General features: G+C 38.4%; 2 protein-coding genes across 3 annotated transcripts in view; one reads left to right on the top strand and one right to left on the bottom strand.

Annotated features, from left to right (window-relative positions):
* INSYN2B (inhibitory synaptic factor family member 2B) overlaps nucleotides 1-7,167 on the top strand; it is a 29,277-nt gene extending 22,110 nt beyond the window's left edge. Inside the window, exons 4-5 of one of the 2 annotated variants that reach the window (XM_027722167.2) lie at nucleotides 2,915-2,989; nucleotides 6,386-7,167. In XM_027722167.2, coding sequence (XP_027577968.1) covers nucleotides 2,915-2,989; nucleotides 6,386-6,572 — 262 coding nt within the window. In that variant the 3' untranslated portion in view covers nucleotides 6,573-7,167. The remainder of the gene's footprint in view (nucleotides 1-2,914; nucleotides 2,990-6,385) is intronic. The other variant, XM_027722168.2, reaches the window with a different exon arrangement.
* Nucleotides 1-26,885, bottom strand: part of DOCK2 (dedicator of cytokinesis 2) — a 164,451-nt gene that overhangs the window by 84,799 nt on the left and 52,767 nt on the right. The window contains exons 26-27 of the mRNA XM_039385240.1: nucleotides 20,286-20,434; nucleotides 14,040-14,132 (exon numbers count right to left, since the gene is read on the bottom strand). Of these exons, the coding sequence (XP_039241174.1) occupies nucleotides 14,040-14,132; nucleotides 20,286-20,434 (242 nt within the window). The remainder of the gene's footprint in view (nucleotides 1-14,039; nucleotides 14,133-20,285; nucleotides 20,435-26,885) is intronic.

Genomic DNA, 26,885 nt, shown 5'->3' with positions numbered 1-26,885 from the left:
GTTTTAGCTGCCACTGCCTTTATTAATTTTAGTGAGACACAGTTTAACAAATCCCTTTTTCATTTAGATTGATGGTGTTTGATATGAACTCCCTGACACCTGAAAATTATCAGTCTCCAGCTGACTAAAATCTGAATGCAGGAGAACATCCAAACCCAAGAGTCCAATGTACTCCAGCAGTACAACCCGTGGCAAAGTCAGACACACACGTGGTGCCCAAGCAGCCCCAGAGCTGACACAGCTGATATCACAAAAGCCACTCTCCTGCTCTGTAAATCATTACTAGAAATCATTACTGCCTCCAAACACAAGCAGAAGGAATAGTGGCTAGAGAACAGCATCTGCTGATATTTGGGGCCACGCTGCTGGTTGTGTTTCATGACACCACCAACAGCAGAGCTGCTTCAAGGGAATGCCTTGGGAATGGGGGGAGCCACAGTGCCAAGTGAACTTGGAGAGCTTCAGGGAGTCAGGAAGATTTCATGGGAAGCAGAGGGAGGTGCTTAAAAAGGATTAGAACTAATGACACAGAGGGAGTAAAACTCTTGGGAAGAACTCACTTCAGAATCTCAGATTTCAGAACTCTGCTTTCTGCAGCTCAATAAGAATGAGTGACCTGTATTTATGTCACTAGCTAAGGCTGCCAGCAGCATTCATACACTTATTTAGGCATTATAAATAATAGTAATACTATAAATCCAACTAAGGTCTAAAGAATGGACACCTTCATAGGTTAAAACAGAATTTTAAATATTTCTGTACTCAAACCAGGTTTCAGAGTATCCTAATCAGGCTTTCCACACCACTAACAGCATCTCCCACTTACAGTAAATGCAACTTGGCAGTTCTGTCTGGTTATAATGTAGTATATCCATCAAATAACTTATCTTTGAAAAACTCGTAGATAAATCTGTCAAAGTATTAAGATAATAAAGGTTCCATTTTAATTTATTTTTTAAAGATAAAACAACATGAAGTCTATGTTATCATGAGTAATTTTATCCTCAGCACAGGCAGCTTAGGCATCTTAGAATAATCACTTTTGCACAACTGCTTTGTGCATCAAACAGCACCCTCAATTTTAAAATCAGAGCATGTGTATCAATAGTATTTACTGATTAAAATTAATGAATAAATCAGATAATATTCCACATTTCCACTAACTGTGCAAACATCACAGGAGGGTTGCACTGAGGGTTTTGGGTTCAAGTTGCATAGAAATAGCACAGAGCACAACCCTGCCTTGTTCACAGGACCCAGCATTAGGCCTTTGCATTTGTTCCCATTTGGGCAGAACAGGTTTTTGTGGCTGTGCAGAACTGTCAGGATGGAACTAAGTGAAGTCACAATTTTATATGCCCCAACTTTCTTACAGCTTTTGCCGAAAAACAAAGAAAAATCCATTTTGAAGAATTCTTCCCTTTACAAAGTATTTTAGTTGGTAATTAGAGTTAACTTTTTCTATTCGTGATGAATAACTTTCCAACTCACACTCCAAATATGAATTTACACTCACTAAAAATTTTAAAATAATAGAAATCCAGTTAGCATGTGATTTTACTACATACAGATTACCTTTTTTATCTGGAAACATTAACCACTAATGTCCATCTGGCTGTTAAAGCGGAAACCCTTCTATTAGCTGCCACTGTGCCCACATAAATTATTCCATATAAATTTTTTTCCCATACAGCTCAGCTCCAGCTATCCTCTCTCTGAAGCTTGTCCCATATGATTTTTCTACCAACAACTTTCTAATAACACAACAGACAAAATCAAATACTGAGAACAAAAATGCAAAAAACATTTATAGCACCCCAGAACCCAAAAGTTCAGGCAAGAGGCAAGATTTGAGGCAGGGACCCAAGTCTGTGTCCAGTTTAAGCAATCACTTCTCTATTGTATTCGACATCCAACTACCCTCTGGAGTGTGCTTCCTAAAGAATGACAGGAAAGAACCCCAAACCTTCTCCCCTACATAGAGTTCTGGATGAGAGACTGCACAAGTTCTAATTACAAACCCATGTTTCCATTTGAAAATCTGACCATAGCAACGATTAATTTGCAGGGAAGCAGAGTCAGATTATCCAGCAATATTTATAATCCATTTCTGTTAAGTTATCACAGGGTTGAAAAGAAAAATTTTGTGAAATACCTTGAAGTTTGATACTGAGATTCAACGAGAAACTTCAATCCATCTTGCCAGAATCATCCAGCAGTGACAGTGAACATTCAAAGTTGTATAGATGTATAGATGCACATGGAGAACTTCCACTTTAATTCCAAAACAATCAGGAACTTATTTTGGTACCAACTGTTCTCCCCTAATCCAAATAAAACTTGTTAAATGGGAGTTACTCATCCTTCAGACTAAATGAACCACCAACTTCAAACTGTTTCTAACAGTTGATAAAAAACCAGTTTGATAAAAATAATTCAGCTCTGGTTGGTGTTATGTATAAAAATCCCTTTTCTTTTGTTCTCAACACTCCAAATTTATATGCTATGAGCAGCAGAAATCTGACTTGGTCATACTCAAGTAAGGAAACACAAGAAGAGGAAAGACTGGAAAGCATAAGGGTAAAGATCAGGCTGATTCACCAAACCCATGAATTTTTAAACACTTTAAAGTGGGTTTGTAAGAAACAGTTGCACGTCTAAGTGTTTTCATAACAAATATTCATGCAAGAACCAACAACCAGAATCCTAAACCAGCCCAAAACAGTGCGAGGTGGGAAAGATGCAAGACAAGAATCGCAGGGTTTGTGTTTTTTAAAGCAACCTCCTAACTTAGAATTTGACACCAGCATTTTTAGTAAAGATGATGGAAGTGGTGAATTTTTGTTCATAAAAGGTTCAGAGACCTGTTGCTGTACCTATAAATACACTTTACACGAGCTGCTGTCTCTTACAGGCGTAACTTCTACCACACTGGCCAGGACCTGAACAACTGCAGCACCTGCCAGAACACGGCCTGCATCATCTACAGGTACTTCCCTCCTTCCCACAGGTCTGCAGGGGCTGGATCTCCCTCCAACTGAACAACACAATGTTTTGCTCACAGCTATAAAATGCCTCAGCTGTGACTAATCCAGTTTTTAACAGAACACACCAAGTGGTGTGTATGAGGTATTTCTTTTTGTTTCCCAAGCAGAAAACAATTGATATTGGTGTTGGCTGAGAATTCAAATAGAAACTCCCCACTAAGGTTTCACAGCGTTCTTACTTATGCTTTCAAAACCTCTGATGCCATTTCTGAGGATGAAATTCCTCTGTTTGTTGCATTTTTAAAGCTGGGATTTCTGTAACACGTTTAAGATCTTGAAAAAGATAAACACTCAGCTCTCCAAGTGCCAGTGAGCTACAGCTACAGTTCACAAAAATTAAACTCCCACACTTTTCACTCCTGTAGCTATCTGTTATTCATTTAAGAGAGTGCAATTTGACTAAAGAAACGTTGCAGCACTGTGTCCTGGAAGCTGTACATGTTTCAAACACTGTGTCTGTAAAAACACACTGTAAGAGCCTCCAGCTCCCCAACCATCCACCCCAAACCAGCAGGTACAAAGTCTTGGTTGTACTCTGCATGTGGTTTGTCCACTCAGCAAGGGATTTTATAAGGCTTCCTCTAATTTATAAACACTATCTCATCTTTGCAGCCTCAGTTATGAGGCAGAGAACCCAAATCTTGGGTTACTTGGCTATATTTACAAAAACAGATGGTAAGAGATTTTCTCTTTTAGGTTGAAACCTTTTCCTTTATTTCAAAGAACATGGCAGACTGTTATCTTTGCCAGTTTGCAAGCAATATAACTTTAATTTTTTTAAATGATACAAGGAATAGAAAATACCCACATGGGAATGTTTTTCACACCACATCTTCTACATGAGCCACATTTGCTAAAGAATTTAATAAACTGAACATAGCACTGGAACCTGTTGTTCAACACACAACTCAGCCAGGTACTGGTGTCCTAAACCTCTGGCAGTGAAATCCCAAAGTAACCAAGATATCACAAATTAAACACCACAACTCCTCTGAGACAAAGTTGTTCATCTTCTTCATAGCCCACGGGGTACCATGGAAGTAACGTGACTTATCCAAGAGCATAGACTGCATCTGTATAATTTTTATACAGATCCAAGACAAAGTAGATTTCCTTTGCTTGGTCATCATCTCTGAACAGTCTCTGTGTGTTTGACTGGACTAGACATGAACAGGTCACTCTCTAGAAATTCTGTACAAACTACCCTTCACCACAGGCTGAAGAATAAACCATGATGGTTATCTCGTGGTTTTAAGTTTCGGTACAGGGAAGGTCCTGAACAAGTGGCACAATTATCCAAAGAAAGGGACAGAGGAAATAAGAAAACGCTGATGTGCCTTTCTGATTTCCTGGGTAGTTTGTGATGATAATGGTGCCTGAAGGCTTTGCAGGGCAATGATTAGTAGAACATGTACAGAACACTGGTTTTCTAAAAAGTTTCTAGTTTTGAGAGAGAAACAGGAGACAGCGAGGGAACAACAGTTTTCACTTTACAGAAATGTTCCACAAGATGAGGTTTTGAAAAAAGTATTCTGAGTGACTAACATTTGAATTTAGACAATATTCTAAAAGAAATTATCAGTGTTTGCTCTAGACAAACCCATGTAATTTTTTTATATTTTACATAGCCTAAAGGTCCGTGCAAGTATTTTTCCCCTAACACAGCATCACTGTTTTCATTAATTATACAATCAAATGTCTTATCTGGCTCCCAGTTTTCCTGCTCCTAAAGAATCCAGCTCATCAGTGATGCAGGATGTGGGGTTGCTGTCGCTGAACCATCTTTATCACACACAGTTTAAGCAGACCCTGAGTCAAACAATGCACTAATCTCATATAAATCCCAGTGTGGATTACACCGATCAGGAAAGTAATAAAGAGCTTTTCTGCCTAACAGTGAGGGTATATTTGGCTTTATTAACTCCCCAGCAGGGATTCCAGACTTGGGATTTTCGATCTAGATCATGTAACGCAAATGTTTGTTAATAATAAACAAATGCAAGCAGCAAACAAAACCAGTTATCTGGGCATCTCACGGACAGTATTAAATGAAGACTGAATTGACCTCTTGCCTCTGGAGATGATCTCTCCAACAGGAAATTAAAAACTCTGAAGAAAGGCAGAAAATAGGACTAGGAGCAGATGCCACCTTTACACGTGCCAGAAACCCAACATTTAGTATTCTTGACTACTGAAATGTATTAAGTTGCAGCTTTAGCAATAAGCTGATAAAATGCCAGAGACACCGATTTTATATCACTTTCTTCTACCTCTTTTATATTTATTATGTCTTGCTTCTTGTTCAGAGATCCTTCTCCAGCTTTTCTAAATCAGAATAATCCTACTGCTTTCTTTTTACCAGCTGAGTTGTATTATTTCATTAAAACCTCCCAAACACATGAATTATAAGCAAACAAGCTTCTAGTTAAGCTTAAAGTATTATTTAACAATTTTTATGGATTTCTATATACATAAAAATACTCACAAAAATAGTGTTTAAAATACACATATTTACTAACTTTACAGGTTTCTTCTAATCAGTGCCAAAATCAATTCAGGGCCTGAAAGGACATCCCAAAAATCCAGAGATTGTGCTTGGATTATGAAAAATACCACCTTTCTACTCTCCCCCTCCCTCCTAAAACCTCCCCAGCAGACACAGCTGATATGACCCACTCTCCTGGCCAGAAAAGATGATTGAAATAAAGAAAATACAGTCCTGCTTAATCACTGTCCACACTGACTCTTTTAGCCTTACATTGATTTCTATGCACTCATCTGCTGTTATCTAATTAACATCCTGGCTCTCATTTGACATTAATAATAATTAGGGGTTTCAGTGGAGAAAATGAGTTCTACTTTCCTGTTAACTAACACCACTTATCTCAAAGACTTACATATTGGCTCACTTTCATATATTTTTGCTCCTAGCCTGTCTCCTAGTGGGGGACATTCACATTTAACAGAGTTAAGTATGTGAGAGTTTTTAATTAATTCCAAGCATGTGACTGTTAGACTATGGTATCAAAACCTGACCTTTGAATAAAATGTATTGAAAGGTCATTCTGGTATTTTCATTTTTTCTCCCTTAATTTTTCTCCCATTGTTTCGGGTAAAATGCTGGAGTTGTTAAGTCACATAAAGTAAAAGGTTTCCCTTAAAAAAAAATTAGTAAATGAATTTATTGTCAAAGCAGAAACCAAAACACCCTTGTGTTTTCATCATGTTTAGTTATTGAATAATGCCAAGTTATTCTGATGAGATAAACATCCTTTCCAGGTGTTTTTTAAAGAGGGAATTTCTCACTTACTAGCTTAAATCTCTTCATTTTTCCATAGTGTAGAATATGACTTCAGACAACAAGAAGGAAGATTTCACCAGATTTTGAAAACACTGGATAATGCAGAGCAAGATCCAGCTTCAGCTTCACCTCAGAAGCCACCACCTGATCCTCCAGCTGCAGAGAAAAAGGAGTTAAGGAGGAAAACAAAAAAGATGAAAAGAAAATGCTTCTGGTGGATTTGACTTCCTTTGCCTCCTTTTATATTTCAAGACATCAGAACAGAAAGAGCTCGGGAGCACAGGCCTGAAATGTGCTATTACAAAACCACAAAGGTAAAGAATGTTTAATTAGGGTATCTGAAAAATCAAATTAATTGAATTTAGTTAAATCATCTCACTGAATAAAGGTGCATGAAGATACTATTTTCAAAAGAGAAATTTTTTCTTTCAAAAGGAAGCTCTCTCATTTTTTTTCCAAGGACACTTTCATATGCTTTCTAAAGACCTTTTTTTTCAACTTTCCAAAAATAGCAAGATTCAAACCTCTACTTTAAAATAAAAACCAACATGGTAGATGAAGGTAAGCATGTCACACAGCCTTCATTTCCTCTTTCTAAAAAACTTGGACTAAAAGGGAAGAACTTCATTGATCTTTGAAGAAACCACACCATCAAGAACAAATTCAGGGAAACCTATGCTGCTCATAAAAGTCTCTCCTCAAAGGAGATAATCATCATTATTTCACGTCCCCACTGAAATATTTTTCTTGCTGTCATTCCTCTAATATTGAACAACAACAAAAAAGGAATTCTGGTTGAAGTTTTACTCTGCCCTTTTATTTGTTATAAAAAACCCCCGTTCAGAAGTTTCAGCCACTCAAGAGATTTCTCTGGAAAGAACTTTGGAATCATAAAACAAGAGAAGATCGTGGTAACTCTGGTCTGAAACCCCTACTCAAGCGAGGTCAGGTTAAGTGAATTTGAGTACTGAGTCTCTGCAAAGACAAGAATCCCAAACACCTTGGGAGGGGCTGCTCCAGTTTTTATTCCCAACATCCAGTGTGACCCTGGAGCCCATCACACCTCGCTCTGTCCAAAAGCACCTCCAGGAAGAACAGGATGGAGAACAGGATGGAGAACAAGATGGATAACACAAGACCTCTCTCCTAAGTCTTCACCTCTTAAAGACTGAACAAACCCAATTTTCACTGCCTCTCTTCCCATGCTCCTGCTGCAGCCCACAGGCAGCTTGGCTCTCTGCCTCCAGTAATTTGATGTCTTTCCTCCACCTGGAAGCCTAAAACTGGACACAGTCCCTCAGATGTCATCACACAATTGCTGGATAAAGAGGAATGACTGTTTTGGCTCCTGTCTTACAAAAGCACCTGCCCAGTCTGCCCTTTTAAGACTGTATCACTATATTAAAATATCCCAAGCTGTGGGTTTTTTTGGCCTTAAGGTGTAAGTCGATACATGACACAAAATTGGACATAAAAAGAATATTTGATGAACTTATCCGTGTTACACAAACAACTACATATGCTGAAAAGATTTTATCAAGTGTCAGTACAGTGACTTCTTTCCTCCAAAAACGATGGATTTACCAGCCAGCACAGGGAATGCCAATGGAACCTAATTTAGGGCTGATTATACTATTATTTTACTCATGAGAACGTGGGCACCTTTCATATGGGGGGCAAAGGGGAAAAGGTTTCCCAGAGCAAGTTTAGTGGAATGTACTGCAGACCTTTTCCTAGTGACCCTGGTTCAGGGTGTTCCATAGATTAACCCCTGCATCCTATTTTTCTAAGTCATACTGGATTAATTGTGCAATGTTAATTTAAAATGTCTGTACATTTTTTGTACACTTCTCTGTTCCTTGAATACTTAGGGTTAATTACACATTTGAAAAACACATTAAAACCAATTTTGCACAGAAGAATTTTGTCTGGAAGAACTAATTTATTTTTTTTTTAATAGAACTAGTCTTTTAGAAGAAAGTATGCAATATGTCACGGCTTAATTTATCAAAATTTGAGGGGACTGACACTTTTAAAAAACAATTCCATGTTAAGTTCAGTGAGTACATAAATGACAGGCACAAAATTATCATTATTGTAGAGGCTTTTCAGAAGGAAATTAATTTTTACCAGCAAAAAAAATGGATTCAGTGAGACAGAAAAGCTCTTCAGTAATAGGTTGTGGGTACAACAAAGGTAAGAATTAAATTATTGCATCAGAACACATCACTATATTACACTCAAGTACTCTATAACTGATATAATGAAGGATTTATTAGTGTCTAAGTTATTCTTGTGTATTAAAATAGCATTTTAAGACTAATATTCTCTGTGGTAAAGGTATAATAATAAGCAGTACCAGCAGGTGCAACACTAGTAAAACCAGAAGTTTTTTTCTGCAGTGAACTGATTTTTAATAATTTATTACATGAATGCAATCTTTTTGTCTTTGTTTTGGTTAATAAGCCCAAAAAATCCTCCTTTTAAGCTATTTGACTTTGGGTTTGCACACATAATGCATGTGGTGCCTTCACTGTATCTTCAAAGGATTCAGACAATTTGATTTAAACAAAGCCCAGCACTCTGGTTCACCACAGAGCACCAACCAAGTCCTGGGGTCAGGAAAACTCTGCAGGAACAGAGAGATTCACTTTGGTTTAAGAAAGTGCCACCAAAGGAAGCTGCAAATAAGGCTCTAAGTCTTTCTTACAGCCTGAACAGGCATCAATGCTCCTGAAAAACTGAAGTACGCTGATATAAATGCTCACAGGATTTATAATTTAATGCCTGAGCGTGATGGACTTCAGAACTGCGGGCGATTTTTAATCCTTAATCTCTCAGTCAAAATTAGCTTCTGTCTTCCAGATTCTCAAATGGATTGTTTTTCAGTTCCCTCTGCCTCAGGAAAGTCTGGATTAGCCCCAGGGGGATATGAAATTCCCTTTGTGCCATCTGCACCCGCAGCAGGAGGGAAGCACTGCGGGGATGCAGGGATCGGCCCCTCAGCTCCCGCTGCTGCCACAGGAGAACAGTCATTTGTCTCTCTGCCTTCAGCTCTCACACTCACCCCCTCCAAGACATCTGTTTTCCTTGGGAGGGAACATGAAATTCCAGTGCTGCTAAAGCACTCTCCTTCAGGAAGGTTGTCCTGGACTTCTCTATTTCAAGATTTCAGAATAACAAGGGAGATTTTTTTTTTTTTTGTCAGCAGGAGCAGCCAGAGCCAAATTCTGAAATATATATCAGATCTAAACTCAGGGGTTATCTAAAACACAGACAGAGCTCCCTCATTCCTTTTCTTGAGGCTCTGATTACCATGAGATGTTTTTATGAGGTTTCGGGAGTCAATTAATAACAAACAACATTTAAATTACAAAGGAAGCAAACAGCTGTTCTTTGGAAAAAGAAAAATTAATTGAAAACTAATAGGCATTTCATGGAATCCCACAATAATTTCACTGAAAATAAAGCAAAAGTACTGCAGAAGTAAATTATCCCTACCAAAGAAAAAGCATCATATTTTCACAATCAAACCACACCTACTAAATGCCAGGAGTTATTATCCCCAGTCTGTCACACACAAAAGGCTTTCTCCATAAAACTTTAAAGGGAACATTGGAACAAAAGACTATTTGTCACACTGAAAGGTAACAGTGGGGGGATGTCATGGATGCATCAGCCAAGATCCATCAGCACAAAGGTAATGCTTGGTTACTGGTTTGTTTAGATTTAACATAAAAATTTGTATATCCTAGCAACAAAATAACTAAAATTTAAGAGCTTTGTAACACTTAATTGGAGAATCTTGGCTGTATAAAAATGTAATGGGTAAGAATTGTTTTCTCTCTTATTGTTCGATATTTTTAAAATAGTTTAGGAATTAATTATCAATTCCCATAAGAAATAAAAAATTACCAGAGACAGGTTATGCAATTTATGATGTCAAGATTGGAAAAGCAATAGAAACTGGGAGATGTTGGAAGATAATAGTACTGGCTACGAAAAACTTCTGTGATTTACAAAATAACAGTGTAATCCCTAAAACCAGCTCCCAGAATAGGAAAGAAATTTCAGGAATACAAACACATTATCAAGCAAAAATCTAGAAATACCCCCAAAAAACCCCATAAATCAGTGAGAAACAAACCACAGCTACCTGACAGCACTTGACAAAAACATATTGTGGGCCTTCTGTAAAATATGTATTTAAATGACAACTAAAACATGCTATTTATAAAACATTGCACAGAACACGGTATATTCCAAAATTACTGTATTTGAAATTGTTGTTTTATGGAGTCAACCTAAATTTCTTTAAAAATTAAGAATGTGTGGATAAAATACTGATTTCTCTCTCATATAACAGCAGTTCATGTAGGGCTTCTGACAGTTTTTTGCACTACAGCTCTTTTGAAAAAGCCACAATACTTAGTAGTCCTGCCAGCTTAGATACAAACCATCTTCCTAGGGAAATTTATTCTCCAATGAATGTTTTGTATATATTTAGGCCCTTTAATGTGATGTTATCTTTTGCAATAAAATGAGATGTTTTATTAGGTTTCAGGAGTCAATTAATAATAAAAAAGGTTTAGGTTACAAAGGAGGTGAACAGCTGTTCTTTGGAAAAAGAAAAATGAATGGAAAACTAGCAGGCATTTATGGAATCGTTCTGCAGCTTTTCCAGGTAGAGCAAGGATTTAAACTGGAATACTGAACAAAACATCTGTAGCTTTTAGCTAGGCCATGAGTATATTTGAATATATGGGATTCTCCAGCCACAGCAGCTCTCCAAAGAGTTCCCCTGGTCATTATTTCCCCACAGAGAAAGCTCTAGGGTAGCTTTGCTTAACAGAGCACACCGTTTTCTTTTTGGCAAAGTCTCCATGTGCACAACAGTGTATATAAATACTGTTTAAAAACCTCTCTGTGTGGCGTAGCTACACTTATTTCATCGTGCTGAACTGAAACTGTGAGCAGAATGAAGTTTGGAAGTACTAAAGGATTCAAGATATTTCTGTTTACCTAATCAAGCCAAGACTGAAAACAAGTATTGTGTTCTCCGGGCTTTTATGTTTTACTTCCATAACTCCTGCAGGACGTCACTGCATCACAATGACCTTCAACTACAAGTCTAAATTTCGTAAGATATTCAAGATAAAGCTTGAATAGCCATATTCAGACAGCAAACTCGTCCCTTTTCACAAGTTTAGAAGCACTCCTACAGCTAGGAAAATTAAGTCAAGGTTTTATGGATTTTTAAGTGTGAAAACAACCAAGCAGCTGCTAAAACCTTCAAATTCTAAAGCAGCACAGTGAAGGCAAGAGTGGCACTTAAGTAAGTCTTCTCTGCAGCAGCTGCAAAGAGCCAAATTACTTTTCCACCACCACCACCACCTTCTCCTGAAGGGATTATTTACTTCTGAGCCCAACTCTGCCCAGTAGTTACACGAACACAGCACAGGCAGCACCTTCTTCCCTTTGCCTCCAACTGGCACTGGCAGCAAGAAGAGATCAAGGCAACTGGAACCCAAAATCATTTTAATGCCTTCTCTGCCAACAAGAGAGAAGATTGTGAAAAGGACACCTGAATATGAAAATTAACCTGCTTACCCCCGACAAAAAGTAAAAGCAACCTCAGGTGAATAAAATCCAGTAATCTATCCAGTGCAAGGTATTTCAACGTGCAAGGAATTACAGGTCTTGTATATTGTCACCATTGTTTTTATCAGTATAACATAATATTAGCATTGCTTTCCACACTGTTTTCAAATTCTAGAAAATCACACTGCAGAAGATAATAAAAATACTTGCAATATTCACAAAGGTAGTGACAGATTTAAGAACCTAAAGAGTAACCTTGTGTTCTCCTGGAAGTAACAGATTTGTTCCCATTTGAGATCTCTCATACCTGTATAACATCAGCTACATATTCTGACTGTAGCTATTCCACATGTCCCACCTGTACCTGCCAAGTTCATGATACATTCAGCAAACATTCTGCAGGACATAATTCCTGACTATCTGCTTCATTTTTAAAAAATTAACCATTCAGGCTTTCAGCAAGTTTAACCCTCTCTAGATGTTTTAAAGCAAACCTGAAAATTAACCCAGAGAACTAAAGCCAGTACACAGAGCATGAAAAAAAATAACTTATTTTGCCAGTTCTTTCTGAATGCAAAAGACTATTTTGTTCATTACAAACAATTTCTTCACATGTGAAAGGCTTCTCTGCCGAGAGGTGTTGCCTCAGCTGTGGGAAACTCAGTAGTTTATTGGAATTCTGCTGTGAAAAACCTTTAAAATGCCCAATAAACACACATGCACAGGTGCTTGTGAGCATAATTAGCATTCAGAAAACTGCATTTCAAAAGTCACATTGAATTTGTTCTTTTGAGGTTAAAACAGCTGAAGAAGTTACAGTAGATGAGAGGGCAAAAAAAAAAAAAAAAGAAACAGATTTTCCAAGCCATTTCCATTTACTGCAAGCAGCTTGTTTCCTAATGCTTTCCTAATGAGAAGGATCTTTTATGCAGGATCACTTCAGCTCTGTTTTGCTTCTTCCCGTGGTGTTTATGGGACCCAGAAATCCTCCTTAATAGATTGATTAAATCATCCATGACACTTCCTTGTGATACAGAAAACCTTTGCAAGCACTGTAGGGAACTGAAGGGTTCACTGCTCTTCATCCCAAACCATTTGCTGTTGTGACCATGGGTTCCACACAAACAACAACAGACCAAGTCCTGACAAACAGCTGCCACAATTCTGCGACCTGCAGATGGACCAGCAGGGAGTTTGAAGCAACCACTGGCAAATATTTCCTTTGAAGAACTCAGTTATTAGGAGACTAATCATTAGGAGACTCAGGCTCTGGCTGGCAATGACCTAAAAGTGGTATTTTGGTTTTCCAACAGAAATAACCAGGGAAACACAGTCCAGTTCAAAAGACATGCAATGTACCTCGTGGCCAAAGCAATCAAGTCGATGATGCTCGTGGATTTTGCAGAATAATATAAATTCTCAAAGACAAACCATTAATATACATCTTCCCATCAGCACAGTCTGAAGGGCAAACTCCAGAATTCCTGATGGAAACAGCTCTCTTTCCTTCCCACAAATAGTCTAAATCTAAAGGAGTGCTCAGGAGATGTGCATTTAAATCAAAATAAATTGAAGGATCTGTCCTTGAATGTAACTCTTAAACCATGGAATGTCCCCCAAAAAGTCTCAGGTGTGTGCTCTGTGCCAGCACATCTCCAGGGATTTTTCCATCTGCCAATTATTTATATTAATTATTTTGAACAGCTTTATGGTTTGTTTGTTTTAGTTTGGGTTTTTTTTTAAGTTTTACTCAGACAAGTCCACTTTGAGTTAGTGGAAACACTGTTCTCAATGTATTCAAGTGTGCCCTTTATGTAGATTTGTAAGACATTCTTCTTTTTGCAAATATCAATTAACTTCAGATTTATCATTTGTTCTTTTAAAGAACATACAAATCTCACAACTACACTTCAAAAGATACTACAGTGGCACAGCTGAGTGAAAAAAGGGCAAAAATTGAGACCTTTTCTTTGAAATAAAAAAAAAAAGTTCAGAAACAAGGACTCCAAAAATGCTATATTTACTATTTTTTTCAGGATAACTATAAAATGAGCTTCAAAGCATTGGAAACACATTAAAATATTACTCACAATTAAGGGATCTCGCCCCATTGTAATAACAGTTCTGTTCACTGTGCGTAACAACTGCACCATTATTTCTTGAATATGGTGATAAGTTGAAGCCTGTAAATGAAAAAAAAAACACAACAGAGTTTTGGTATTAAAACCACCTCTCTTGCAAAAGTAAGAAGAAAGCAAATATTTCCATGCTGACAGTTCAAGTTGTATGACATAACAACCCTATTGCAAGAGCAGCACTAATTCTCCTTGCTCACACTGCTCCTTAGTTGCAGCCATTTCAGTGGAATTCTCATTCCAAGGGGCACAGTCCAATTTCAGCCTCATCTACCCCACGACTGCTTTTTGTTTCCAGCAGTCACTTCCCATCCCTGGCTCAGGGGACTCGTGTTCCCCCAGTAAGTGAATAGTCTGTAACTCAACAGCAACACCCTGGTAACAGGTAATTAAAGCAAATTGTCAGTGCCCTCAGGGCAGTCAGGAGCTCAGGAATATTCTTGCAGTCATAAAGGGTGTAGTTTTAAAGAATAAAGTCATCTTCATTTAACTCTGCAGCTCTGGGAGGGCACGAGCTGATCAGGGTCAGCTCTTCAGCCCCACTGCCCAAGTACTGCTCTTGTTGCCTGAAGGACTTTTGATTATTTATTTTAAAACACTGAGCAAATGGGAATAAACTTACCTTCACCAGTTTTACTGACCTTACTCTGATCACTAGACAGCTGGGGAAACCAGATTGCAACAAAGAAAGAAAAAGTCTAAACAAATTTCTAACAGAAAAAGCTGATTAGCTTGTTCCAACAAGGCACCTATTTAATGTCAGGTACAGTTTGGAAAGAACACCACAGTCACAGAAGCCATGGGGAGTTCTTAATGGTTTAGGTGTCTGAGGTCCAATAACACCCCAGGAGAAACTGCCTCTGACTCTTTTTCCTCTGAGACATCCAATGTTTTCTCCCTTTTCTCTCCTGTTCTGATTAACCTGGATCAGGGTTAACACTTTGCAACAGGGACCTTCCTCACATCTGGCAGTTTATTTACTATTACATTTAGTCCTGCTGTGTCCTCTGACTGTAACACACAAAAGCTTAAATGATTTCTCTGCTGTCACAGCATTTCAGAAGTCATTATATTCTATAAATGAACAAAGTATTCGCAGAATAATTTGTGATTGGTGTTTTCTTCCTTAAAGTTTCAGTTTCTCTGGTACAGTCCCAGATTTATAACAAGACTACACCTGACAGTGGCTCCACAGCAGAAACATTTGTTGTTGTTGTTTTTACAATATTATTTACCACTATAATCAATATATATATATATATCTCAACAGACAAAACTTATAAACTCTGTAGCAGTGCTTTGCACAGGGAATTAATTCATCCATTAGTTTCCTTTTTGTTTTTTAAATTCAGAGATGAGGGGCCATATAATTTAACTTCACTTGCACATTTCAGTATGTGCTACACCATTATTAGTAACAGTTCAGGCCATCACATAATGGGTTTGAACATTTAGCCGTGACTCCATTATTTAAGAGGAGCTCTACTCTGAATTCACACACAGCACATAACACACCTCTCCTGCAAGACTATTAGATATGCTCAAGCATGGAAAGGTTATTTTCTGCTAGACCTTTGAATTTTCAGAGAAACATTAGCAAATGAATTAAAATGGTTCCTTTATGAAACTGAGACTCCCTTTCTTCTTGAAAATCTAAGAAACAATTAGGCATTCAATACTGACATTCCTAAATTAACAAAAAGTATTTTCACACATTGTCTATACAGAGGATTTCAGCTTTTATCTTCCAGTTTCTAGCTTCAGAGCAAGGTCTAACAACCCACTGCAACATCTGCTTTCTTAGATCATGTTTCTCTTCAGAAGGATGAGGTGGGGAAACCCACCATCAATTGGCTTCAGCTCATTTGAAGAAACATAACTTTTTTTGCAGAAGTTAATTAACAACTTGTACCATATATAAATGCTCCCTTGGAAAACAGGAATTGTGCTATTCCATTTAATGAAGTATGGCCTTCAAAAATGTGTGCTTGTCTTCCCGGGTGAAAAGGATCTGCTGGGTGACCAAGGCAGGGAACAATCAGAGCTCACACGTGTCAGCAGTGGGGAGTGTTCTCCCAGAGCTCATTGTTGGGGTGGGTGGCACACAGAGATCAGTTAATAGAAAATCCGAACCAAATCAAATTTCACTCTTCGTAAAAAATACGTGTGCAGGGTAACAGCTATTGTTTGGTTTAGCTTTCATCTTCTGTTTAAGATTCTAACAGGGGTGGGACAAAAGCAAGAGCAATTCTATTGTCTCAGAGTCAAGCATGCACTTCAGATCCCGATGGAATGCTCTTTTGTTTGGATGGGGCACACAAGGAGTACCTGAATGGCTCCTTTGGAACTGCAGTATTATACAACCTGTACTTGAGACACCTCTTCAGTGTATTCATTTCAGCTCTCCCAGCTGTGTCCTCTCCCAAACTCTTGCCCAGCTCTACCCTCCTCCCTCCATGGGGCAGAGGGAGAAACAGAGAAAGCCTTGACACTGCTCAGCAGTAATTAAAACTTTAATTGCTCCATCATCAACACTGTTTGGGTCACAAGTCTAAAACACAGCACTGTGTGGGCTGCCACAGAGGAAAGTAACTCCATACAGACCAGACTCTATAACTCTATACAGACAGTGTGTTCACTCCCTGGTGCACCCAGTTCTATGACTTGATATTCCCTCTCTGACATATGTACAAATAAAGGCACATGTAAAAGGATAATGATTTTTTAAAATCATAATTCATAATCATGCATCGATCTGACTGAAAAGTGTTTGCAGAAGATCTTAAGGTAACTGGCCCTAAAAGAACATGGAGGTTTTCCCTGACTACATTCCTTTGAAATTCTCTTTTGCTAAAGTTTTAAGATCTGCCATAAGTTGGGCAAATGCTTTAAAAAATTCTGTACGATTCTAAAAGGCTTCCAGGCTTGTTTGCTTGTTTGCTAAACAGCTTAAAATGCAAGTGTTGCCAGTTACTGACTCGGTGCACAGAACAGGAGAAGGTTCTTCATCTCTCTTGCACTTACAGTCTCAACCAAGATTTTACTTTAGATTCCAAGAGAAAGCATTTACCATTCCATTTCATTGTGTAAGCACTATAAATAAGAACTTGTTCTGATACAGTAAGTATTAAGCCATAGGAGGTATGTCAGATTAGAGGCAAAGTCACCTTTTGAAGGACTGTCAGATTGTACATGTCAAAGCTGTAAAGAGGGAAAAGGGAACAGGTTTTAACTAAAACAGAAACAAAAAGCCACTGATTTCACCCCGACTTTCATCCGTGACTTAATTGCAGTTCTGATTTAACTGTATTTTACAGGTGCTTGAAGCACAATCTCAAGCTACAAAGTTAATTTCAGACACGATTCAGTCAAAACAATGCCATCTATATCCAAAAGTTGTTTGCTGTAGAGGAAATTTAAAATCAAACATAATATCTCACTGAGATGCCCAACAATGACTGTCTATTCATATAAATAAAGTCCTTAACATAAAGCAGTGTTTTTAACAACATCCTTGCTACCTGCAGAACCAGCAGCCAGGCAGCAGCTGAGGAAAACAGTGTTTGAACACAAGAGTCTGATGGTTCACAAGTTCCCACTTGCCAAAGGATGTGAGGCAAAACAGCAGAGCAGAGCTGGTAACATGAAAAAATCTCTTTTTCTTTGATAAAGGAAATGCACTCTTCAAAAAGTCTGTGAGAGCTTCAAAGATCACCTCAGAGTATAGATTTTGATCACATGGAACACAAAACAACTATTGCTGCTTCTTCCCTGTCCTTTGTGAACGTTCTATTTCTGGTGATTTCCACCAAATATATCAAACCCAAAAGTATCAAAGTTAAGGAGACAAAAAGTTTTAAATGCTGATCCAAAATCAGATTTCCCTACTGAGATTGAAATAGCAGAAGAAGTAAAGACAAGATGTTGCTGTTATCAATATTGTAAAGTGATTCTGCTGCTAAAGCCTGAAGTTTCCTCCCCCAGCAGGTCAAATCATTCATTTTCCTAGAAAGAGGTTGAGAGCTGCAGGAAATGAGCTGTTGAATAGAAAATTGCCTTCATCTCAAGGTTGAAGTGCAATCCCACATGAAAAAATCTGGTTAATTGCCAAAGCAATTCTCTCTATCTAGATCACACTGAAAAAAGGCATTCTGAAGGACACTGCCTAAACAATAACCTGACCATAAAATGAACCTTTTCCATTTGCCTAGAGGTCGCAAAGTATAGCCTTGAAACAAGATTTCTCACTTCAGCTGGGAAGTTACACTGCAGAGAAATCTGCCCTGGCTCTCGGGGACAAATGACTGTGTGATGTCTCATATTGCTGTACTGAAGGTGTTCCCTCCTTTTGCTCTTTTTTTCCTCCTTCAGATATGTCATCTGCAAAGCAGATTTTTAGTACTGAAGGAGGATCAGCATTTAGCTAAAAAATGAGACCATGACCCAGAGATTCTCTGTCGAGGAGGGGAAAAAAAAACTGCTGGTGAGAGTCACACATTCGCTGTTGTAGTTACAAACCCCACTCTTACATATGAAGACACGTACTTCAATATATTCTAAAATCCATAGTGTCTCTGATCAGCAGTTGTACTGCCAGAAGGCATGACAGGGTGTGCTCTTTTTGCAACAGAAGCATCTGGTTCTTTTGTTGATGTCCCAGCTATTCTATGATGTTTCTGATACTCAGGAATGTGATGCCTGCAGAGGGTTTGGCATATCCTGGTACCACTGCTGGATTTAGAATCCATCCAAGGGACTTTTCTCCTTGAATCAGAAATCCATCAGTATTTACTGCAAACACAAAGAGCTGGTAACTGCCACCCAAACATCTCACAGGGAACCTCCAGTTTACCTTCTTTAAAAGAAACTATTGAACTATTTGAACAAATGTCAATGTATTTGGGTTTTTTTTAAATGCATGTGTTTTAACTTCTCAGCCATTCCTCTGCTGTTCTGCCCAGTGTTCTCACTCACACCAACATGAGCTACAAACCCATACTGTCAGTAAGCCCTCATGAGCCTTTGGCATGTTATTGTAGACAGCAACTCTCAAGTTTGAAAATAAACTTAATTTATGTGGTACATGTGTAGAAAGTATTACACCGTCTTGCTTCGTGACTGTGTTTTGCCTTTTGAAGGATACAGTAACAAAACCTGTTGCTTTACATTACAGCCTTATGAGCTGATAACTTCAATTTTTGCCCTATCATTTTTCCAGCATTTCTCTGAAGAACTCCATTGCAAATTCAAATGTTCTTCATATATTCAAATGCTCTTTAATGCCTCTTTAGTACCATCTTGTATTGATCCCTCCTCAAGTGCTTACATCTAAAACAATGAGGAAAATAGCTCATGATACACATGGAAATATTTCCCTGTGCAAACAGATGAAAGTAAGAAAACGGCTGCAATGATTTCATTACTAGGAAATGACCCAAGAATCCACAGTGAAAAACTTCTAAAATGACAACTTGACTTTATCCAGAGTCTGCAAATTTTGAACACATGTATCAGAAAAGTATAGTTGAGAAAAAATCAGCAGGTATTCACAGAAGAAATTACAACTTTCTTAATGTAATTAATTGTTAGGTTTGCTCAGAATAAATTCCTCAGATTATTGAGAAACTTCTTTGAATAACCTGCTGCTCATTAAAAAGTGAGGGACTGAAAAATCAATTCTATATTCTCTGAAATGAGAAAAAAGTAACAACCCAGATCACAATTTCTGCAGTGTCCCAAAATTTCAGGAGCCTGAGAAAGAAACTACAGACTCCAAGTGTAATATAGCAAAAAATAATCTGTTTTACCCAGACATTGTTGGAAGTTGAAACCACATCTACAACATGTATACAGGGAAAAGCCTTTGTTTCAGAAACTACAAGGGTTTTTTCTAAAAGAAACACGATGAAATCTGAAGTTAATTCTGAATAATTAGAATAATCACAGAACCATCAAATAGTTTGCCCTCTGTGATGAGCAGGGACATCTTCAACTCCATCGGGTTTCTCAGATTTCAGTGCTTCACCTTTCAAACCTCAACTGCCCTTTAATTTTAAGTTTATGAAAAATAGGAGGAAAGTTCAATTTGCCACTGACTCGTATTAAAAATTTAAATGAGATTAATCATCATCAATAATTTACCACCTAATCAGCTCAGGCTTACTACAGACTTGGGCCATCTCCATCACCATCAATACTCACAGGGTCCTGACAGCTCAGAACCTCCAGGATGCTGTTGAGTAACTCAACACAGTGCTTCTTCTCTTGGACCTGGAGCTGCTGATCATCCTTCTGTTCCAGTAATTCCTTCAGCTCCTTTGTAATCACAGGGAGCAGAATGTCCCTGCATTCTGAAAGAAAGCAAATTACCTTAAGAACAAACGTAAATCAAATATTACTTGCAAGCAAACCCTCCTCCAAACAGCGAAACTCAATGTGCTTTAACAACTACAGTCCCTTCCAATTTTGGATTTTCCAGTTGTCTCTCAGGAATACTCCTAAATTTGAGTGATATTTTCCTAAGTCAACAGTATGTCTCATATATCAAACCCACAACTTCCTGATAAAGGTACTCTGTTTCAGTTAAGTTCTGAAGGCTGTTCAGCTTATCTTGAACACTTGGGGGCAAATTATTCACTTATACCCAAAGCACCTGCAAATAAACTGTGCTTAAGCAGTGACAGGATTTTAATGTAAGAAAAATACTAATTATTCTTTCTGAAAACAAGTCACAAACAGCAACAGAACTGTTGTGTGTCCATCATTTTGAAACACGCCTTCTAAAGGCACATAAAAGAATGCAGACAAGGAAAAGACTCTAATGAAAGGCCCACCAGGCCTGTGAGAGCAAAAGCTGTGCATACATTCATTCTTATTTAAATTTAAGGAAGCTGACAAATATTAAGTTACATTCCAATCTCACATATACATTGACTTTTAAAGATAGAGACACTTACAGGAATAACTTCAATGAAGGCAATGTCTGTCTAGGAATAAAAATACAGCAGATTTCTGTTCTAATTTCATTGATACATGTCACTGAGTGATTTAAGTATTAACTTGTTTGTACAGTGCTATATAATTACAGAGAGTACAGCACAACAGTGTGAATAATGCTGAGTAGATGCTTCAAAGACTTGTTATATTTATGAAAAAATAACCTGGGTATAAAACAGAGCTAAATATGGCTTCAAAGGCTCCACCTCAGAATAATATTTGTTTAGAACTCCAGAAGCATTCCCATCACAGGCAGGGAGCTGAAGGGCTTATGGATTTCTCCTCAACCAATTCCTTAGTGCTAAAAATTCTTGTCTGTCTGTCTCAGGGAAAATAATTACATCACCAATTGGATACTATTTTGTATCAATACCACACGTCACGGTTTCTGAAAAAATAATAGGACAAAACCAGAAAGCCTCTTAATTACTGCAAATCTTTTTTTTAAAGAATGATTTAGAGCACCTCTACCTGGACATACAGTGATAGCTGATAAACAAGTGCAGCGTGAGAGGTGGTGAAATTGGTATCCAATGTGATTTAAAACAAGACAGGGGCTCAGGATCCCCCTAAAATAAGGGTGCTGGTACAGGAAGAGAGGAGGGTAAGAAAAAAAGGAAAAGAATGGAAAGTAGATTATAAATGTCTGAATTTTGCAGATGAAGCAACAGAAGCTGTCCTTGCAGATTATTCTTATTTCAAGTAACAGCTCCAAGCCACGGGAACCAGGAGCTTTTAATCACAGCTAAGGAGCAGCATCATTCCTCGCCTCAGAAATTATCTGTACTCTTGGTAATGATTTCTACAGCATTATTCCAAGCTACAAGAGAAATCTTATTCAATGACTAAATTACAAACTCACTTGTAAAGCAGCAGCTAAAGAACACATATCAACACAAGACCTGCTTGAAGAGCAGCATAAAAATGAATTTCACACAGCTTACAGTTCCTTTATGTGACTATTCCTGCACACAGACACTTCCTGCACTTAATGCAGCCCACAGATACCCCTCTGATTCTTTCTTGATTTGCTCATGTGAACCACTTCTAACAACTAATTGTAAATGCAGTAATTGCAGTGCTATTAGCTCGTTGAGCAAAAACTAAACCAAAGAAACATCAGTAACAATGTTAAAAGTTAGATACAATACCTTAAAAACTTGCTGAAATGTGATAGCACTTCTTTTAATAAAGGGTTTGCGTATTCAGTCAACAAATAAGTACAAGTTGTACATTAGATAATTACCTCCCTGCTTTTGAAAAAGCAAGAAACAAACTTTAATTCTATTTTCACTGCAGTCTGTGGAAATTGTCCTTCACAGTCAAGGGTTATTCAGGGGGGGAAACAGTTCCTGGTATGATCACTTCAGGATTCATTCATCAAGATTCCAGCCACTCCAAAACCACTTAAGATACAGTAAGATATATTGGGGATATAACATGTGCTAAGCAAATTCCATTTCATGGTTGTTATGAGAAAGACCATAAGTGTCTTAGTCTGTTACTGAAAGATGGCCCCCATTTAACACATTTTAAAGCTGGATGGAAAAAAAAGATGGGCTCACAATCCAAACAAGCAGTTCAGGCTGGATGTAAAGAAAAACCTCTTTCTTACAAGGACATTCAGGTTGCAGAACTAACAGGTTGCACAATCTCTATATTTGAGAGGTTTTCAAGACCCAACTGGAGCAACCTGCTCTGACCAGGTTGAACAAGCAGAACATAGTAACCAGCTACTCACAGCAAGTACCATGACACAGCTAGAAATTTAAAGGAGACTGTGAGATTTTGAATCTCTGGATAATGAATAGTGACTGTCAGAATGCTGGGAACAAAGACACCTCTCTCTATATATGGCTCTATATGTAAATCAGAACATTTTTAGGGCTTGTCATTTTTTTATCCATAGGATCCAACATCAAGGTTTGCTGTATCAGAAGAGATTATATCAAACTCATTACTCTAAAGACAGATAGGATAAACCTGCTTCTTTTCATCTTAATCTATAGCACTTGCACAGCATCACTAGAGAGGCATAAAAACTGTTTCACATGTATTAAACCTGTATGAAAATACACTTGTATGAAAAAACACGATTTCTCTTCTCTGACACCCCCATCTCTGTGTTCCTTTCCAGATTCCCTGACTGTGTGCAAGATATGCTGAAGGAATGATTTATCACAGCCTAAACCCCCATCTTTCCTGTAGCACTGTGGATTCAGTGCACTAACCAAACCTGTCTGCAGTTATACCTATGTCTACATATGGCAACATTTTATGTCACAAATTCTCTGCTCTAAACCTGCTGTGAATAAACTACACTTTTTATAAGGCTGCAAAACTATTACTCCAACAATCTGCAGCAGACACAGTAACAGTTACACATAAATCCAACATGAAGAATCCAACACACTCAACCTTTAACTAATCTGCAGTGATATGTAGGAATACAGATTCCAAACCAAGAGCACGTCAGAAATTCAGCTGGCAACTCTTTTCCCATGGCTACCATTCTTAAAAACAGTGCCCTTGAACACATTTCCACTTCAAAAAAAACATCAGTAGGGTGTGCTGTGCTAACAGCAAAGTTCAAAGTCACATCAAATTATGTGACATCTCAGCCACTCTTCACCTCTCACAAAGAGGATGGAATGTTATATGCACTTAACCAGTTTCACATCTGCCAGGATAAACATACTTACTGCTCTCACTCCTCCAAAATAATATCCAGCTCAATTTTCAAGCTGTTAAGATGTCCCTTTGAACTCTCTGACAGCTAGCAAATATAAAAATTCCCTTTGGATAGCTTTTAAAGTTACAGGAAGCAATTGGATAATAAAACCCTCTACTTAACGAGCTTTATTTCAAAGGCAAAGGAAGAGAGTAGACTGAGCAAAGTCATTGATCAAGAGAAATCCTGTATTTTAGCTACAGTCCATTTTAAACTTATACTCACATGGAAAATAAAAAATGAGGTTTTCAAGGTAGGTATTCTCGGTATATTACTCACTAAAGTCCACCTGACTTCACATGCCAGTGATACTCATTTGATCAATAATCAGGAAGCAGAGAAGAGATCATGAGTTACAAGTTGTGCTGGACACACCTTAAAGAGGAGTGGGAGAAAACTTCACTGAATTTAAAACTTCTCCATACCAGGGTTCAGAGGCCACTTAAAACTTGCTACCAAAATACAAAATACCAAATGCTTGTTGTTGTCTATAACTTATTAACCCCCCCAAACACACATCTTGGTGAAAGAATTAAGTCCTTGATATAATTTGTCTTCTGTATAAAGCCATTCCACACTTCTTAAACATGAGGAAAGCTGGGCTTCTTGCACAGACCAAATTTTCCCACTGTGCTGAGAGAACAGCTGAGGCAGAAGGTACAATTGATTTCCTCCAGTTTTAAGAGCTAATTGCTCTGCAAGCTTCAGTACTCCCAGCTGTACGTGGCAATACAAATTAAAATTTGATCCATATTGGATACATACAGAATCTATTAAAAGGACTTAACATATGCAGCTGGTCAATTATTTACAGTGCATTTTCAGATGTGAACAATGTTGAAGTATCAAGCTACATGGAAATTCAGAGGTTGTTTAACTAGCCTTAGCTTGTTAACCTGCCATTGATATTAATATGATAAAGGTCAACATATTTTAGTAAAAAATTTTGCTTTTTTTAACGTTAAATTGTTTGGTTAAAAACAAGGTTATATGACTGTATCCTATGACTGGCTGCTAGATAAACTCAGCTTGTTAGTTAACACAGGAGAATTACTTAATTTTGTAATGTACTTCTAGGACACCTCAAAAAGAGAACACAAAAATTAACTAGGTTTTATAAGATCCCTACCAGTTAAAGCCATCCCATGTGAGGATGCAATAATTCCAAGAGGTTCTGAAGAACATATAGAATCAAAGCAACTGAAAAAGACCAGTATTTATAGCAGTATCTATATTATATATATTTATAGCAGTATTTATAGTATGAATATATACATATACACACCAGTATTAAGCTCTGCTCTCAGCCTGAGCCTGCAGGTGGACTAGAGCAAACATAAATCTGTAGTCATGCCTTTGCACCTTCGAAACTTCAGCTAAAACTATCTCAATAGCACATTATACAAAATATGAAAGCCTTCTATCATACTGGGACAAAAAAATGTTTATTGAATCAGTACATAAATTCCAGATTATAATACTAAGGTGTCATTGCACGAGTTAAGCAAGCAGAACGAGCAAAGGGCTTATTTGGCCATCAGCAATACACTGAATTGGAAAAAGAGAAACACAGGAAAATCACGGAAGTCAAAGTAAAATTTTATGTTGCAGTATTTGATGGTCTGGACTCCTCACTGAATGCACCCTCAGCAAGTCTGCAGGCAACACCAAATTGGGCAGGAATGCTGACATGCCTGAGGGCAGGAAGGCTCCCCAGAGGGGACTGGACAGGCTGGATTGATGGGCTGAGGCCAACTGGAAGAGGCTCATTAAGGTGAAGTGCCAGGTCCTGAGCTCCAGGCTTGGGGCAGTGTCTGGAAAACTGCCAGGCACAAAAAGGCCTTGGGAGTGCTGGTGACAGCAGCTGGACATGGGCCAGGTGGGCAAGGAGGCAAATGGCCCCTGGCTGGGGTCAGGAACCGTGTGGCAGCAGGAGCAGGGCAGTGACTGTCCCCCTGTGCTGGCACTGCTGAGGTACCTCCAGTGCTGCTGGGACCAGTTCTGGGCCCCTCACTAGAAAAAGGACACTGAGGGGCTGGAGTGTGGCTGGAGAAGGGAACGGAGCTGGGAAAGGGGCTGGAGCACAAGTGTGATGGGGAGCAGCTGAGGGAGCTGAGGGGGCTCAGCCTGGAGAAAAGGAGGCTCAGAGGGGACCTTCTCACCCACTTCAACTCCCTGCCAGGCTGTAGGGAGGTGGGTGTTGCTCCCTTCTCTCCAGCAGCAATCAATAAGACAAGCAGAAGCTGTCTCAGGGGTTTTCAGGCACTGGAACAGGCTGCCCAGGGCAGTGGTGGAATAACCATTCCCAGAGGCATTTAAAAGACATGCAGATGTGGCACTGAGTGGCAGAATTTGCAGTGTTAGGTTTACAGCTGGACTCAATCTTAAGGGTCTTTTCCAACCTAAACAATTCATTAAGTCTATGATTAAGCAATTCTCATCTCCACATCTCCTCCCACGCCCCAGGAAAGCTCAAGCCAGATGAGGGAGAGACATGGAGGGGGTCAGATGCATATTTAACTATTAGCTGCTTCCTTTACTGCTTGATAAATGATGGGAGAACATTGCCAACAACATTTATTCTTCCTTAATGTTCAAAAGCATGAAAAAAAAACCCTGTTCTGACTGGCTTTTTTATTTCTAGATGATCCAAACTTTATTTGAGCACCTAAAACATCAGCATACAGTTTGAGCACCTTGCATTTCCTTCATCAAGGTCTGTCATAAGAGATAGTATTATACATATTTATCAACCCCAAATTCCAACACAGTTCTGGGATAAATTCCCTGGCAGCACCCTCCTCAATAAGGACAGGTAGATTCATTCTCTAAGATTTAGCATTTATATGTTTTTTTTTATTTTGGGTTTGGTTGGGGTTTTTTAACCCCTCTATTCACCTGATTCTCCTTCAGGAGATATCTAATGATTTCTTATGTACCAGGTAAGTGAGAATCACACTCTTAAGTCATTAATGCAATAATGTCATTAAAAAGACATTTGGGTCTCCTTCAGCAAAAATCACAGACGGGCTTCATTCCTGACTGCTTTGTGTGTGCAGCCAAAATGGTAATAA

Source organism: Pipra filicauda, unplaced genomic scaffold (genome assembly GCF_003945595.2).
Source record: "Pipra filicauda isolate LSUMZ 115617 unplaced genomic scaffold, ASM394559v2 scaffold3_size10097308_pilon, whole genome shotgun sequence".
In the NCBI taxonomy this organism is placed as follows: domain Eukaryota; kingdom Metazoa; phylum Chordata; class Aves; order Passeriformes; family Pipridae; genus Pipra; species Pipra filicauda.
The sequence above is the reverse complement of the archived record's forward strand: the minus strand, read 5'-3'. Positions and strand labels throughout refer to the sequence as shown.